Genomic DNA, 17375 nt, shown 5'->3' on the forward strand with positions numbered 1-17375 from the left:
ACAACAGAAGTCATCTCAGGCCACTGAACAAGGCTACTGACCATAAACTGTACCACAGACTATATCCAGAGGAGACCATGTCTAGTCTGTATTTCAAAGCTCATGTTCAATAATCCAGGTTAAAAATCCAACCAGTCACCATCAAACTGGTTGGCCCATTATGTGAGTGTGCTACTTATGGCACTGAGTTTTTTGTGGCTCCTCAGACTGATGAAGTCCTTTGGATGAAAGACAAAACGTTTCAAAAATAAACCATCCAGAGGACCTGACTTAATGTTGTTGGACTGGTCTGTATGGTTTACCTAAAATTCACAAACAAGCTGTACGTTTAAGACCGACTGTTAGCATAACTCTGTCATGTACAACGTTCCAAATACACATTCTCTGTAATCGTCCCTTTAGCTGGCATCTCAGAACTTCACATACAGAACACCACGGACATGAGGCAGCCGTGGCCAACGTGGTTCAAAACATAAGATGGTTTCATAAAGGTTAAACCATCTTATCACCATCAAACTGGTTGGTCCACTATGTGAGTGTGCTGCTCGTGGGACTGAGTTTGTTGTGACTCCTCGGACTGATGAAGTCCTTTGGATGAAGGACGAAACATTTCAACACAAACAAACCATCCAGAGGGCCTGATTGAACTTTGTTGGATGTTTTACCTGGATTATCGAGCATGAACTTTGATGTTTGATCAGATGTTTATTTGACTTTCAATTGCTCAAATACAAGTATTTTGTTCATGGGGTTCAACTGCATTTGGCCCGTTTGCTTCCCTTTTAGCTGCTAATGGCTTTTGTTTCCTGACACTTCATTCAGTACTGAACCATCAGAACCTCCTGCAGTCCTCCTGTGCTTTAGACTGCATATTCTTTTTTTATAATTATGGATTGATCTCCCTGTGGCAGCAGATTGATGCACTGAGGCGACATGGACAACAGAGAGCAGCAAAGCCTCAGTGTTTTCCTGTTTGAGCGTCAAACTAAAAACCAAAGTTGTCCTTTTTAAATTTGTTATATTAGGACCATATATGAAAGCAAATCAAGCATTTGTGTAACTTATTACTTTTTTTAACGCAAATGCTTCATGTTTTTCAACAGGTCCAAAAAATTTAATATTTACAAAAAATAAAAGAAGGAAAAATTCACAACGCACACGTTTTATGAGATCACTTCATGTAAAGTGTTTATAAATGTTTAAAAAATATATTCATACATTAAACCACTGCAAATATAACTGCCAGACATTTTATTTTGGTAAAGATATTAACGCCATAAAGGAAGGATACAAAAATTACAGCGCAAGATAAAAACAAAACAAAAAAAATGATTATTTATTTATTTATTTATTGTGATTTGAACATTGTTCCTCGACTACAAACCCAAGTTCAGCATCAAATATTTAAGATTTGGAACAAGAGTAAAAGACAATTAAAAAAACTTTTTGTTTGAACGTATAAATAATTAAAAGGACAAACATCTGTCTTCATGAACAGAATTAATAAATAGTAAATATAAAAGTACGACTATAATAAAAAAAAACACACACACAAATCAGATTTATTTGGATTTGTTGTATCATCACCAGGTCCATCTCCCTCCAACAGAACATCTCAATCATCCATTTCCGCACAGTTTTGCACTTTCAGAACCACCTGATACCGAACCGCACGAACCGAGCCCGGAAGTTCCCAGCGCGCATTAATTAGTGATTGGCTCATCCTCCTATAAAAAGGAGGCGCGCGCGCCGCTGCGCGCAGTCTCCCAGCGCGAGCAGAGATGAGCTACGGGTCTGAAGTCTTCTCCTCCTCCTCCTACCGGAGGCTTTTCGGGGATTCTCCTCGGTACTCCTCCTCTCCATCGCGCACAACGATGAGCGTCTCCTCCCGGGCAGGGTACCGCTCCTCCTCCTCCTCTGTGTCCCGACTTGGCGCTCCGTCTGCGGGCGCGTGGAGCAGAAAGTCGGGCCGCTCCTTCTCCATGCCGCTGGAGAGCTTCGACCTGACGCAGAGCAGCGTCCTCAACAACGAGTACAAGATCGTGCGCACCAATGAGAAGGAGCAGATGCAGGGTCTGAACGACCGCTTCGCGGTGTTCATCGAGAAGGTGCGCCACCTGGAGCAGCACAACAAGGTCCTGGAGACGGAGCTGCTCGCGCTGCGCCAGCGCCAGGCGGAGCCGTCCCGCCTGGCGGAGCTCTACCAGCAGGAGATCCGGGAGCTGCGCTCCCAGCTCGAGGAGCTGACCGGGGAGAAGTCCCAGCTGCTGATCGAGCGGGACAACATCGACGACGACCTGCAGAAGCTCAGGGGCAAGTACGAGGAGGAGTTCCGCGCGCGCGAGGAGGCTGAGGCCACCCTCAAGGCTTTTAAGAAAGACGTGGACGACGCCACCATGGTGCGCCTGGACCTGGAGAAGAAGGTGGAGTCCCTCCTGGACGAGATCTCCTTCCTCAGGAAGGTGCACGAGGAGGAGGTGGTCGAGCTGACCGACATGATCCAGGCCGCGCAGGTGTCCGTGGAGATGGAGGTGTCCAAGCCGGACCTCACCTCCGCGCTCAAGGAGATCCGCGGCCAGTACGAGTCCATGGCCTCCAAGAACCTGCAGTCCGCCGAGGAGTGGTACAAGAGCAAGTTCGCGGACCTGTCGGAGCAGGCCAACAGGAGCAGCGAGGCCATCCGAGCCAGCAGGGAGGAGGTGAACGAGTTCCGGAGGCAGCTGCAGTCCAAGACCATCGAGATCGAGAGTCTGAGGGGAACCAACGAGTCTCTGGAGAAGCAGCTCCGGGAGATGGAGGAGAGGCACAACATGGAGATTGTGGGCTACCAGGTAAACTTCATTCTGTTTTCTTCATTGAACAGGAAAGCAGCTGTTTCCTGTCAGTCAGTTTATTTACACTGAGATGATGAAACTCAGCAGCAGCAGCAGCTGGGGCGCTGTCTGTGGTGCTGAAACCACCACCTCCCAAGAGAAAACAGCCTCTGACTACGCCCCCAGCACCCAAATGATCCCAGTGATTTCTGTTTCATCAAACCTCTCTGACTGAGGAGTGCCTCAGCTCCGACATTTAAACCTGTTTCACCTCAAATCTCCACAAAACAATGACAACTTTCTGATGACGCTTTAAATCTCGTTGCCCTGTTCTCGCCCAGGAAAGCATGGCTGAGCTGGAGCACGAGCTGCGGTCCACCAAGAGTGAGATGGCGCGACACCTGAGGGAGTATCAGGATCTGCTGAATGTCAAAATGGCGCTGGATATCGAGATTGCAGCATACAGGTGAGGTCACTGGATCAGCTGCGCCTCCTCTTCCATCCTCCCTAAATCCTTTCTCCCTTTTTCTGCAGGAAACTGCTGGAAGGAGAGGAGACCCGCATCGGAACAGGCATCGCCTTCCCCGGCCCCGCCATGAGCGCCGTCGCCGGACAGGGCTACAGCTACCAGTCCCGCGTTTACACCAGCTCTGGCAAGAGCTCCAAGAAGGAGGGCAAAGAGGAGGAGCAGCAGCAGAACAAGGCCAGCAACAAAGTGTCCCAGCGGGAGGTCTACGAGGAGACGGTGCTCACCACGAAGAAGATGGAGAAGCAGCAGGAAGATATTCCCACCAGTCAGAAAAACTAAAAGCGTCGCTCCGTTCTAACCCACACCCTCACCTTCATAAACCATCTTAGGACGTCGGCAAATAATTAGTGAAGGATCTTCAGATTTGTTTTGGAGAAGCATCCCACCCCACAGGTGTTCCCTAAAACAAATCCATTATAACCAGTACACTAAAAACAATACATCTCTTGCTATTTTCCACAAACTCATCCTTCAATAATAACAAGCACTAGGTAGACCGTGTGCAAAAGTATGGTCTTTCAAAAGAACAATATTCTTCTGGTCTTTCTCACTAATGTGACATCGTTATGGTCTCACACAAATAAATAACACTTAGTTGTGCATTTCACCACAAACGGTGAGTTACTCGTCAATGGTGCACATTTACACACAAAATAGATCTAAACCACATCAACTCTACAGAATCTAATTTAGTTGATCACTATCTGGGAGGAAATGCCGCATCTACATGAACAAAGTGTAAAAAAAAAAAAAACAAACAACTGTAATAAGCTTATTTAAATCACTTCTTGCATAATCTTTGAAGAATTAGAAAGCGGTCTGATCCGAGCTGCAGAACAGTACGAAGGTCTGTTTTTTAAAATTAGTTTTTTTAAATAATTTTATTAGTTAATAACTCTTGAGACAAACATTTAACAAGAATCATTTAGACGCCCTGCAGAGATCAGCAGCTCATTCAACAGGATTTGACTGTTTGAACTGAAATACAGTAGTCCCTAGAAACTTCACGGTTTGACTTTCGCAGACTCACTGTTTCGCGGGTTTTCGACGTAAGCTTTTACGCGACACACGATTCAGGGGCTTCGGATGTTATCAGCCCGTTGAATAAGCGTTATTAGTTGTTTATCATCCCCATAGGTTGATTTCAGACTGTCCCTCGTACCTCCTAGTAGTTTTAAATTTACGTTATCACTGACAATATGCAGATTTGCACACCTGTAAAACCACATTTTTTAAAAACCTTTATTTAACCATTTTCCTCAAACTAATCTTACATCTGACCCTAAACTTAACCTCTTTACCACTGAACCTTAACCTTTACTTTTAACCATGTGACCGTATTATCAGTGCTAACAACGTGCCTTTAAACCTACTAGGAGGTGCAGGAGGGGCAGTCTGAATGCAACCTATGGGATGATAACCACTAATAACGGATCATTTAATGGGTGATAACATTCAAGGCGGGTGTACAATTGGCTGATTGATGGAAGGTGACCAACCAGAGCTTTGTGCTCTGTATCTCGGGTGCTGATTGGCTCAGTAACTGTAGCATCAGTCTGTCTGCTCATTAGGGAGCGGGCAGCCCGGTCCCTGTCCGGGGACCGTACCTCCAGCTTCTGTACGATCCTCCCCATCCTCCTTCCCTCCCAGTCCACACACCTCCGGGCGTGCACCTGAGGCACCTTCTCCCATCAAGCTCGAGCTCTTACCCAGTGCAATGCTCGCTATATCAAGAAGGATGGTATATGATGGAGAAGCTGGGCCTGTGATCGGAAAGTCGCAGGTTCAACTCCCGGTACCATCAACATCAAAATGTGGATGTTAAAGATGAAACACCCACACCTGCCTCCACCCTCATTTGCCAGGCCCTTTAGCCCCACCAGCTGCTCCCAAAAACAGGTCTCTCTTGAAAATGAGTTCTTCTGATTCAATGAGACTACCTGTATAAATAAAGGGTAAATGAAAAATAAAAAAAATAAATATATATATATATATATATATATATATATATATATATATATGTATATACAACTTCCCTACTTCATGGATTTTCACATATTGCGGTGGTGTCTGGAACGTAACCCCCGCGATAATCAAGGAACTGCTGTATAAGCATCATTATGCACAAACTTACAAAGCTCGATACTGGAATTGAAACCAGTTTGATTTGATTTTATAACACTTGAGTACAAGTCGTCCATTGATAATGTGAATAAAAGACAGAATACTCTTTTCTGAAGCACATAAATTGAAACCGGGGCTGGTCCGTGTTTAACCGTTTGCACAAGAATCTATGCTGCAGTTTGTACGAAAACACGAAACGAGATGCTCAATTTCTGCTGATACACAAAATGTCTTGAACAGACCAGCCAGCTGGGCAGGGGATGATCAATTATACTTTAGCACAAATGCACGAGATTCTATCGGATTCTGGGTTTGATTTAAATCCTGAAGCACATTTAAACACAACATCGCAAAAAATAAAATAAAAAAAGCGAAGGAATGAGTTGGAAACAACTCGACCTCGCTGTTTATATCGGCGGCCATGACTGGATCAAATGTCTGTTGTAGCTTGACTTCACTACTAGAAACCCTTACGTGCAGCTTTTTAAATTTCCTGCTTGTGCACTTCCGGTTACACTCAGCTATCTTTTGCTCCTGGTCGAGGTGATTAAAGCCTTGACCAACTGCGTGCTCGCACTACAAATAGCAACAAAATCACTGCTGACTGTACAGCTAGCTGCTCTGGATTTGGTTGTCTTAGCTGAAGCTTAACAGCGAAGTATCTTAGTACTGTACGAAGCGTGTTTGTGTCTTTACACAGTGGCCTATAATGCTTGGAGTAGTAGAGCGAAAGGCAACAAATCTCACAGATGAGCATTTTGGTTTGTGGAATATTGAATTCCAGTGTAAAGCAGATGATTAAAACATGTCGGAGGAATTATGTTTTTTCTATTTACGCACTCGGCTGCGAGGGACGAGCTTCATGTTTGCAAAGGTTAAGCCTGTAGCCTTACACCGTGAACCAAAAAAACATCACTACTGCAGCACTGCCAAACTTTTCTAAATGCACATTTGTGGAAAGATTTTTGTTTTTTCAAAGAAATAAAAGCAATGTCACCAATCCGTATTTACCCGTACCGTAGGACAAATACTGTAGGATGTAAAATGCCTTAAAACACCAGCAGCTTGTGGTCGTGTGTTACATGTGGGCTGTTAGAGCTTTATTATCTCCTCTCTAGTGTTTATTCTCATTACATCTAAAGCATAGGGAATGAATGTAGTTGACATGCTGTTCTCTTTACTGTGACTACTTATGTATTGCTGTGTGACACCATATCAATAAAAACGTGACTTTACTGGGGCTGCACACCGCTTTGTCGTGTCTCTTTTACTCGTCTTTGAGTTATTTTTGGCTTTTCAGTGCGGCAGCTGGAAAACAAACGTTTAGCCTTTGAAACTGCTTGATTTATTAAAAAGCATGGTACTAAACCACAGCTGAGAGGGTTTTACTTCGGCATTTAAATGGTGCTTTCTGCCCACAATCTGTTAATACATAAGTTAAGGTACCATGTAAATGTGGCATTATTGGTAAATAATATGCATTGTTAAATTAAAAGTATTGATTAAGAAAAGTAGTGCTTTATTTAAAACTAGAGGAATCGCATTTCCTGCGAAAATGCAGTGCGAATGCTTATTGCAGAAGAACTTGCTGAAAAACAGCTGAAATGAGCTAAAAGCATGCTGAAATGTAGCTGAAATGTAAGAACAAACCCAAATTAGCAGAAGAAAGCAGAACAAATAAATACTGTATTTCCTGAAAGGTTTTAATAAGCAAAAAAAAGAGCATAAAATCGGAAATTAGCTATAAAATAAGGCTGAAATTAGCAACAACAACAAAAAAGATGAAAAGTAGCTGAAAAGGCCGAACGAAGCCAAAACTACCATTAGGAAGTGGAAGGAGCTGAAATTAGCTAAAAATGTGGAATTAGCTGGAAAAAACTGAATTTAGCACAAAAACAGCTGAAATGGCTGAAACTATCAGAAATAAACTGAAAGGAGCATAACAAGCTGAAATTAGCACAAATAAGTTAATTAGGCTGAAAGTAGCAGAAATTACCATGAAAAAATTGAATGTCTGAAAACAGCTGAAAATACTAAAAACTAGCTGAAAAGGTGAAACAAGATTAAAGTAAACGAAGAAAGCAGAAAGAACATGTTTGTCCAATTAGGCTGAAAGAAGCAGAAATGAGCCCACCACAGCAGAAATTATCTGAAAAAGCTGAATTTATATATTTTTTTAAACTGCTGAAAAGTAACAAAACAAAAAAATCAGAAGAAAGCTTACATTACCAGAATGAAGTGGAGAAAGCATATTTTTGCTGAAATAGGCTGAAAAACGTTGAAATGAGTGCAAAAATGTGGAATTAGCTGAAAATGTTGAAATTAGAATAAAAACAGCTAAATAATAACTGAAATAGCAGAAAAAGCAGAAACTTGCAGAAATAAGCTGAAAGGAGCATAACAAGCTGAAATTAGCAAAATGAAGTCAGAAAAAGCACAAAAATGTAGTTAGCAGAAAAAGAAATCTGGAAAGAGCACAAAACAACTGAAAGCAGCTGAAGTTTTTTTTTACATTTGCACAAATAAGCTGAAAGAAGCTGAACAAGAACAAAATGTAAAAGGAGCAGTAAACGGTTGTAAACAGATCCAAAGATTTGAAGGATCTAAAATGAGCTCAATTAATTTTCTACAAGGGAAAAAAATGCAGAAAAGGCTAAATATTTCAAACAGCTAAAGTTGCACCAATACCAAAAGTCATAGCAGGATTGTCCTGAAAGAGCTGAACATTTTGAAATATAATTTATTGAAATAGCACAAAAATTGTGTAACAAGAATTGCATCAAAAAATGTACAGAAGACAAATGGATCACAATAGTGTGAATGCTTCATAAACATTCACACTATTAAAGGTCTAGCAGCCTTTGAAGGAATGCACATCACCTGCCATCTTTTACGACAGAGGTTTTTTCGTTGAGATCTTATAATTAGAAATTAGAAGTAGCCATTTTGTTTAAACGTTGAAAATAACATTATGCAAAATCTGCTGCAAGATGAATGACACTCAGCTACTACCACACCAAGATTCTGCTTTACATCTGCAAAACTCACAGTTATAGGCATTTTTGTGTTGACTTATATCAGTTAGCTGTGGTGGCCATCTTGAATTGGACTGGCCCCAAACGTTAATGAGTTGTAGATGTACATCCATTGATAAATTTCAGAAAGTTTTATCAGAACACGTCTGGTGGTTCAAAAGGTATTTTGCTAACAGAGAGACTGTGACGGCCATCTTGAATTGGATTTGGTTCGAAGGTTAATCAGCGATTATTTCCTGAAAGTGGTTCATGGTATATGTTTGGATTTTGCTAACAAAAAGACACAAACACACGCACACACGTGGGCAAAAACATTTTATTTAAGGAATTAATTGTGACAAATTATAAACCAAATCAAAATCATTACTTGAACCTGTGTCAGTGAAGACTGTCCTTGACTTGTTCAGGTCAGACAGCTGTGTCCCCTTGACCTATTTTTCAGGGGCTTTTCCTTCTAATGACTGGACGTACACTTCGCAGATGATGGATCACCTGCTACCTGCTGACCTTCAGATCATAACTCCTGCTGCACACTCCGTCTCTTGGTCCTGGTGGACTGTCTCTGATTAGGCCGTCTCTTGTTCAGCAGCTGGGTGGGACAAGCTTGGAGCTGTTCGTGCACGACGCAGATTCTTTAAAGATTTATACCCCTGCAATGCTGCTGAGTGGAAGGTGTGGCAGGAGCCTCCATGTGGGACGTCACAGTAGAAGCTTCGTTATGAAACAGCTTCAAACCTGGAGCGCTTCAACTATTTCACGCTTCGCCTCTATTTACTTTACTTTGCTTTTATGACCACAGAACGTCCCAGAGCTGAATTGTCAAATACATCCCCCCACAAAAAAAAAACCCTGCTCACCCTGCTGGATTTATGTGAGGTTCACTATAACTGGTGCCCTGAATCCATCATTGAATTGTTTGCGTCATGGTTTGTTGTTCATTTGGAAGTTATAAAAGATATCTGAGCTTATATTAATTAGAAAAAAAAAATCAATTTGTTTTACTCACGTTCTTATTAAATCAAATTTGAGTTTATATGTTTTTATTTGAAAGATGTTTGTTACAATATGCCCTAAAATATATATTTTTATTTTATTTTATTTTGAGGAAATAGGTCCTATTAGCAGACCAATTAGACAGGTTTTTTTTTTTTTTTTTTGAGAAACACTCTCTCTCACTTTCTTAACTTTTAATCTTCTAAATATAAAAATTGTCCAAACATTTTTTTATTTATTTTAGCCCCTAAATTTACAATCATAGTCACCAAATCTACCATGGAAACTCTATAGTGTTTAAAAAAAAAAAATCAAATAATAAAAAACAAATGGGGAAAATAAAATAAAAGAAACAAGCCTTTTTTACAGGTACATCATTCGAACTGGCCATACCTGCTTCTTTCTGTCCGGGTCGCGGGGGAACCCACATGAGACCAAATTTTCTGATACCTCTAGAATGCCTTGATAGTCTTGAGATTTTCCTGTACCCAGCTCCCTGTTCCAGATGCAGCAAAGCAGCCCCAGAACAGAACCGATCCGCCTACATATTTCACTTTAGGTACAATTTTCATAACAATAATAATAATACTTTATTTGTATAGCACTTTTTTAAACAAATGTTACAATGTGCTTCACATTAATCAATTAAAACAACATCATAAATGACACGAGAAACACAAAAAGTATACCAACTCAATTAAAATACATAACAATATAAGATAAAATGAAAATAAAAGGGATGCACGATATTGGATTTTTGGCCGATATCCGATATGTCGATATGTTAAAACTCATTTGGCCGATAATCGATACAAATACTGATGTTATTTTTCCTAGACCTACTTATAGAGACTACATAGCTGTGGAATTAAATACTACATTATTCTGAATGGTCTTTGTCAATTTGATCTGCTACCAAATGCAGATGCCAAAAAGGGGTCTGAAAATGATGTAACACTTCAAATTGGATTATGTTTAATGTCAAATTTATTTATGACATTTACTCTCTAACACAATGACAACACTTGAACAGTGCAAATTTGTAAATTTTCACTAATCTAAACTCAACCTGTTCACAAGCGACAAGTGAAAAGCACATAAGTAGTAGTGCATTGATAGACGTACGTGACAGTTTCTTATTCGATTTGCCTTATAAACTAGCTGCTTTTCTATTTTTTGCCATCTTAACTAAATTTGTAAATAAAAAAATAATCAAATCTGTGTGCCTCTTTTATGACTGTCCATTGTTGTCATCTTTCTTTGTTGAAATCAGGTCTCTCTTGTAAATGAGTCCTCGAGGCTCAGTGGGATTAAGCTGTCTAAATAAAGCTTGAATGAAAAACAGAAGCCTTTTATATCGGTGAGTTATTTTGATGGAATGGCCGATGTCTGATATTTAACTTTATTGCTAATATTGGTCAATTCCAATACCATGCCGATAATATCGTGCAGCCCTAAAAAAATAAAATAAATTCAGATATTAAAAGCCAGTAAGTTTTAAGAAAATGAAGAGACCTGTCTAATAATTAGAGGAAGAGCATTCCACAAATTAGGAGCCCTGACCATAAAAGTCTTCCTCCTGCCTTTTTTATTTTTTCTTTTTTCTTTTTTTTCTTTTAGATAAAAACATTGAATCCCACTTTTAGTCCTGCCGGTCATAAATACAGACTGGATCCCACTTTGTTATTGGGTGAAGCCTGTACTGATTTTTTTTTTTTTTAAAGGCTACAAATCACAACATAAATGGAAATTCAATTGTTGCAGATAAATTGTTTGTTATATACATTTCATTATTCCAATATTTATGGTCAACCTTCAAATCAAGCTCATAATCTATAATGTTGATCTGGGGTCTCCTATTAGGTTAATTAACAGTTTGTGTCTATACCTGTCTTAACACCTTATTTAAGAACATGTTTTCTCACACACTATTTAAAACCATCTGTGAAGCACACAGCCTCACAGCTAACTCTCCCTCAGGCGTTTTTCATTTTAATCATAACATTTTCATCCATGCACATCGCTCTGCCACAGTGGCAATCTTGTCTTTATGTCCTCCTTGTAACAGTATTGGAGAAAAAAGAGGCGTATGTCCAGGCAGAAGCATGGTTTATGTTCTGTCTGCTGAAATAAATGTCTGTGTGGGGCTTTGACGATGTAAGAAATTAGGACTGGACTGAGGAGCGGGCAGGCTGTAGCTGTAAATTGTACTTTTTGGTCAACGTCTGTAACTCAAAGTCATTTGGACGAACCGAGGTGTCTTCTTCTCAGACTTGAACGTCTGTGACCTCTCTCCCTAACAAAAACACACAGAAAGCTAAATAATTAGCAACATGACATTCAGTATAAAAAGGAAGGCCAAATACAATGGTTAATTCAATTCAATTCAATTCAAAAATACTTTATTAATCCTAAAGAGAAATTAATTGTTGTTGTAGCTCATCTTGGTTTCATTGGAGTTGGTATAGATGCTGATGGCTTTGGGCAGGAACGATCTCTTGTAGCAGTCCGTCCCACAGCAGATCCAAAGAAACTGGCTGCTGATGCCGATCCGTCCACCCAGACCCAGCAGACCTCTCGGTTCTCTTGGGCAGCAAGACTGCCTGAATGGTGGGCCAAACTCCTCCCCGAGCGATGGATTCCTCCCAGCAGCCTGCTGAGCCATTCCTGGCCACGGACTTAACTGCAGGTGCCAGGTGACGATCTCGGTCCTCCCGCTGTCATGAGCTGCGTTTCCTGCCACCTCCAAGATCTCAGTGGTCAGGCACTCAAGTACTGCCTCCAGGTAGACGGCAATGCATCCACAGTGTCTCCTTTTCAACTCATTTGGGATTTGGGGCTGTAGTTGAGGTATTATTTGAGCTTTTGGGGTTTTAATTGGCAGCTCCCAGAACAATGGTGTTCTACAAGGTTCAGTCTTAGGACCCACCCTCTTTACAATTTCCATAAGTAATGTAGGTCAGTTCATCCCTGATGCATCCTTACATATCTATGCTGACGACACAGTTGTTTATTGTCGAGCTTAAACAGTTGCTAAGGTTTTCCAGCTTTTACAGTCTGCATTCGACATCATCCAGTCAAATTTGCTCCATCTCAAACTGGTGCTAAATGCTGATTAAAAAAGGGATGTTGTTTTCAAACAGGAAGTTGGTACCAGCAGTTCTTCCTTCTATTTTATCTTTGAATCGTGCTCCTATTGAGTTTGTTGACTCTTACAAATATTTGGGTATCTTGGTTGAGTCGCATCTCTCTTTTAGGCCTCATGTCAAAAACTTGGTAAAGAAACTGAAAGTTAAACTGGGTTTCTTTTTCAGAAATTGATCCTGTCTAACTCTGAACGCTAGGAAACTCCTTGTAACGGCTCCTTTCTTTCCCTCCATTGACTAAGGTGACATTATCTATATGAATGCTCCTACAAGCACCCTGTAGATGTTGGACACTGTCTATCATGGTGCGTTAAGATTCATAATTGGCTGTAACTACCGTACCCACCATTGTACCCTGTATTCACTGGTTAACTGGTCATCATTAATTTGACGCAGACTCTCCCACTGGAACATTTTCATCTTTAAATCACTCCTTGGTCTGTTGTCTTCATGCATCTCCTCCTTACATGTCTCTGTGTGAGTGCAGCTACAGCTTGTGCTCTCAAGACATCATTACATGCAGTGTCCCTTCAGTGCAGACTGAACTAAGTAAAAGGGCCTTCTACTCCGCAACTGTTTCCTGGAATATCTTGTAAAAAGATCTCAAGCTCTTGATCTTGATCTCTCTAAGTGTCTTTAAACAACTGCTAAGCTCATGACAAAACCAACAAAGACATGTTCCTGTTTTTAAAATTTACATAAATGACCAGGTCGAAAAAATTTAAAACAAGATTTAAAAACCAATCCAAATTTGCCTCTCTTTCTTTCAAATGTGTTATGTGGGCGCAGCTGCCAAGTGGTAGTGATAGATTTGATGTGGGCAACAAAATAATTCATCCATCCATCCATCCATTTTCTTTACCCGCTTATTCCATTTTGGGTCACGGGGTCGCCGGTGCCCATGTCCAGCAATCACTGTGCGAGGGGCGGGGTACACCCTGGACGGGTCGCAAGTCCATCACAGGGCCACATAGAGACAAACGAGACAAACAACCATTCACTCTCTCACTCACACCTAGGGACAATTTAGAGTTACCAATCAGCCTAACATGCATGTTTTTGGTGTGTGGGAGGAAACCGGAGTACCTGGAGAAAACCCACGCATGCACGGAGAGAACATGCAAACTCCACCCAGAAAGGCCCCTGGACCGGGGTTTGAACCAGTGACCTGCTCGCTGAGAGGCAGCAGCTCTACCAGTTGCGCCACCGTGCTGCCCCAAAATAATTCAGTTCAATCCAATTCAAATTTAGAAATACTTTATTAATCCCAAAGGGAAATTAAGTGTTGTCATAGCTCATCATCCTGGTTTCATTCAAGAGTTGTTATAGATGCTGATAGCTGTGGGCATGAAGGATCTCCTGCAGCAAATCTAAAGAATCTGGCCACAGATACTGATCCGTCCACCTGGATCCAGCTTGCTGTCAAATCCAGTGGGCCTCTCGGTCCTTCTGGGCATCATGACTGCCTGAATGCAGGACAGAATACCTCCCTGAGCAATGGTCACTCATCCCAGCAGTCTGCAGAGCTCCTCGTCGCCACGAACAGACAGCTGAAGGTGCCGGGGGATGATCCCGGTCCTCCCGTTGTCATGAGCTGTTTTCCATCAGCTCCAGGATCTCGGCAGTCAAGCACTTGAGCACCGCCACCAGGTTGACGGGAATTCATCCACGGTGCCTCCTTTTCAACTCATTTGGGATTTGGTGTTGTCGTTGAGATATTTGAGCTTTGAGATGTTAATCAGCTGCTCCTGGTTGTTAAAAAAAACACCTTGTTGCCATGGTTACGCATCATAACAAATGCCCAAAAGTAAAAAGGTTTCAGTAAAAATCCTTCCAGCAGCACAGCATCCGATACCAGAGGAAATCCGATACCAGAGGAAATCCTCATCCAAAAAAAGTGATTTAGCCTTTATTTACTTGCACTGAGCAGACAGGAACAAAAACGCTCTCTTTCCTCACAATGTAAGGATTTTTATTTTACCACAGGCAGAAAGGCTGTTAGTGCACTGTTAGCATGGTTCAGCCCTTTGACTCAAAGGTGGGTGCACCAATCATAAACTGATCACCAAAGGGTTAATTTGTGACTTTCTGTTGCCTTGGCATCTGTTGCTAGCTCCTTGCTGAGCTGCAGCCACCTTGGGGACTATCTGCTCCAAAGAGACACACAGTTTGCTCTTGTCCAGACATTTTAAGGAGACTGAGCTGTAGAACTCAGATTTATATGACTGAAACAAGCACACACTGAAAAGCAACGCCACGTTTAGGAGGTTGATTTCTGATTCTGAAAACAAACAGGAGCACCTTGAAATTATGATTTTTCTTAAGAGAAGCTGGATTTTATCCTATTTTTTTTTCTACAAAGGATCAAAATCTAGCTGTTCTCTGGTAGAAAATGAAAACGCTGAATCATTTTGAGGTAGGGCCTGAGTGTGACGTGGTGTTCGCTCACACTGATAACCATGGCATGGGTGTGATTCGTCTCTTTTTTTTTTTTTCACTTGGTGCTAATAATAGCAAACACACTGCCAGCTGAGCCAGACAGGCAGACAGAAGAAAGAGGGTATTTATCCCTGAACAACGGGGGAAGCTGCAGTCCTCGTTGACCTTTTAGGACAGATAAACGAGGTGTTCCATCTGAGAAATGTAATTACATTAGCTGATAAGTCTGAGTAATCAGAAAATGGAGTGGGTTTTGTCAAATGTTCTCAGAAAATGTCATTTTAGAGTAAACATTTGACAAATTACTCAAATATAATTGACTTTTATTCATAGATATATTCCACTGTTGCCTTGGCTTTATAACCACCTTTTTTATTTTTTAATAATTACAAATATTTTCAGGAATTTGACATGTGTCTAAACTGATGTCAGATCAAACTGAAGACTTTACATCATTTTAAACAAACCAAAAATGAAAGGTAACGTATATTTTTTTGAACCTTCGAGCTGGGGGTTTCTCTGTTTCACCACTCCCTCCGGATATTCCGAAAATAATGTGACAAAAAAAACTGCGATCTTGAATAATTGAAGAGCACCGGTAGTTATTTTCGTGTTTCAGCTGCGCAGATGAAGTGCTGAAGAAGGAAGATAGTTTGAGAAACTGATGTATCCATCCCTGAAACTTTAAAAGCACTGAAGACAACAAAAGCATCACTGTAGAGATAAATCTGCAGTTAAAAAAACAATAATTTTAAACCCACAAATTTAAAGTATCTTATATAATAGGTTCACTCTACCTCTTTCAGCATGCTGTATTTTTCCCAATATTAAACATTCTAAATATATACATATTTATTATTGCAGTCAATTGCAAATTTGTTACTTAAGCACGATTTCCTCCATTATGCAAAGATATAAAGCATTAGCTAATAACTTTAAATAATTTTGACATCATCCTTACCTTCTATTTGCTCATGTTAGGTTTAAATGATTTGCAATCAAACTGTCAGGAACTGGGTTTTTATTTTTGTCAGATTATTTATACTCTTTTGTGTTTGATGATTAGGTTTAGTTTTATTTTGTGATTTTTGCATTACCACGTCTTCTCAGCCAGTTTCTCGTCACTCAGTCCGCTGGCCACGCCCACTTACACCTGCTCCCTGTTCACCTGTCGCAGCTGCAGCCACTTCTCCCCATCAGCTCCAGACTAACCTGTCTTCACACCAGTTTCAGCCCTGCATTACTGGTTTCAGTGACGCCCTGTATGTGTTTTGCTGCTACTTTGTTTTGGTTTTAAAATGCAAGTTAAGTTTATTGTTAGTCTGCAATTTTGAGAAATGACAAAAAAATGTTTTGTAATTTACATAAATTATGTTGGTGTGGAAGTTTAAAGCAAACTAAAACGTTATAACATCCTGTCCTGTACTCTTGTCTCAGTGAGAGGAGAGAGTTGCGCTCTTGCACAGCTTCATTCATTATAGAGCAGCTGAGCTCTTCCCAAGTTTTACTCAACGTGCACGTTGCACACAGTGACACAGCAGTTTGAGAAACGACAAATCAACAACGAGAACTTCGACAAAGTTGATCCAAACCCAGAAAATAAAATTCTGAGAACTGAGTGAGACAAGAATGCATCATTCCTGGTCTTCTCGTAGGTGTTAACATGACAGATCCCATCCCAGCAGATGCACAGAAACCACAGAATGTTTAGCTTCAGATGGTCATTATCTTTTATTAAATGTGCATAACAGTTATTATTTAAAAAAATACACATTTTGTATTCCTGTTCTTTTACTGTCTTTGTGACAGTTAGTTAAAATGCCTCCTTTACAATATTGATAACCTTTCTAAAAGCTTGTGCAGACATTCCTCTAGCCCAAAACAATGCACCAAAGGATCAAGCATTTGTCTCGTGGTGTTTTATGGAGATGTTTGCCTGAGTGTAATTAGGTCAGAACAGTGGAAGTTAATTTCCTGTGCAGCTGAACAGGTGTGAAGCCAAGAGGTTAGACAAGCAGATTTCAGCCATAAATTTTCAAGCCCACAGGATATTACCTTTGTGGCAAAATCATCAAGGTCGTTAATAACCATTCAGCTTGCAGTTAGTGAAATGTCAGCAGTGGTCTACCTTACCTGTGCGTAGTTAAATATCGGTACGTATTTAAAAAGACATGATAATTCTTACACAAAGTTTTGCACCTTTTTCCTCAATTACTTTGCGTTACAAAAAACAGATATATTTATAGCTAATTAGCTACCTGCAGTCGAGTCTTTTACCGTTTCGTTTCAGAACAAA

The 17375-nt window shown here is 40.7% G+C and overlaps 1 protein-coding gene across 1 annotated transcript; it reads left to right on the forward strand.

Annotated features, from left to right (window-relative positions):
- Positions 1-1686: 1686 nt before the first annotated feature.
- inab (internexin neuronal intermediate filament protein, alpha b) lies at positions 1687-5287 on the forward strand. Its single transcript, XM_037689687.1, has 3 exons — positions 1687-2831; positions 3155-3279; positions 3348-5287. The coding sequence occupies exons 1-3, from the start codon at positions 1782-1784 to the stop codon at positions 3619-3621; spliced, it is 1449 nt and encodes a 482-aa protein (XP_037545615.1). The 5' UTR covers positions 1687-1781; the 3' UTR covers positions 3622-5287.
- The last annotated feature ends 12088 nt before the right edge of the window (positions 5288-17375 follow it).

This window comes from Nematolebias whitei, chromosome 16, assembly GCF_014905685.2.
Source record: "Nematolebias whitei isolate Nwh7 chromosome 16, NemWhi1, whole genome shotgun sequence".
Classification (NCBI taxonomy): domain Eukaryota; kingdom Metazoa; phylum Chordata; class Actinopteri; order Cyprinodontiformes; family Rivulidae; genus Nematolebias; species Nematolebias whitei.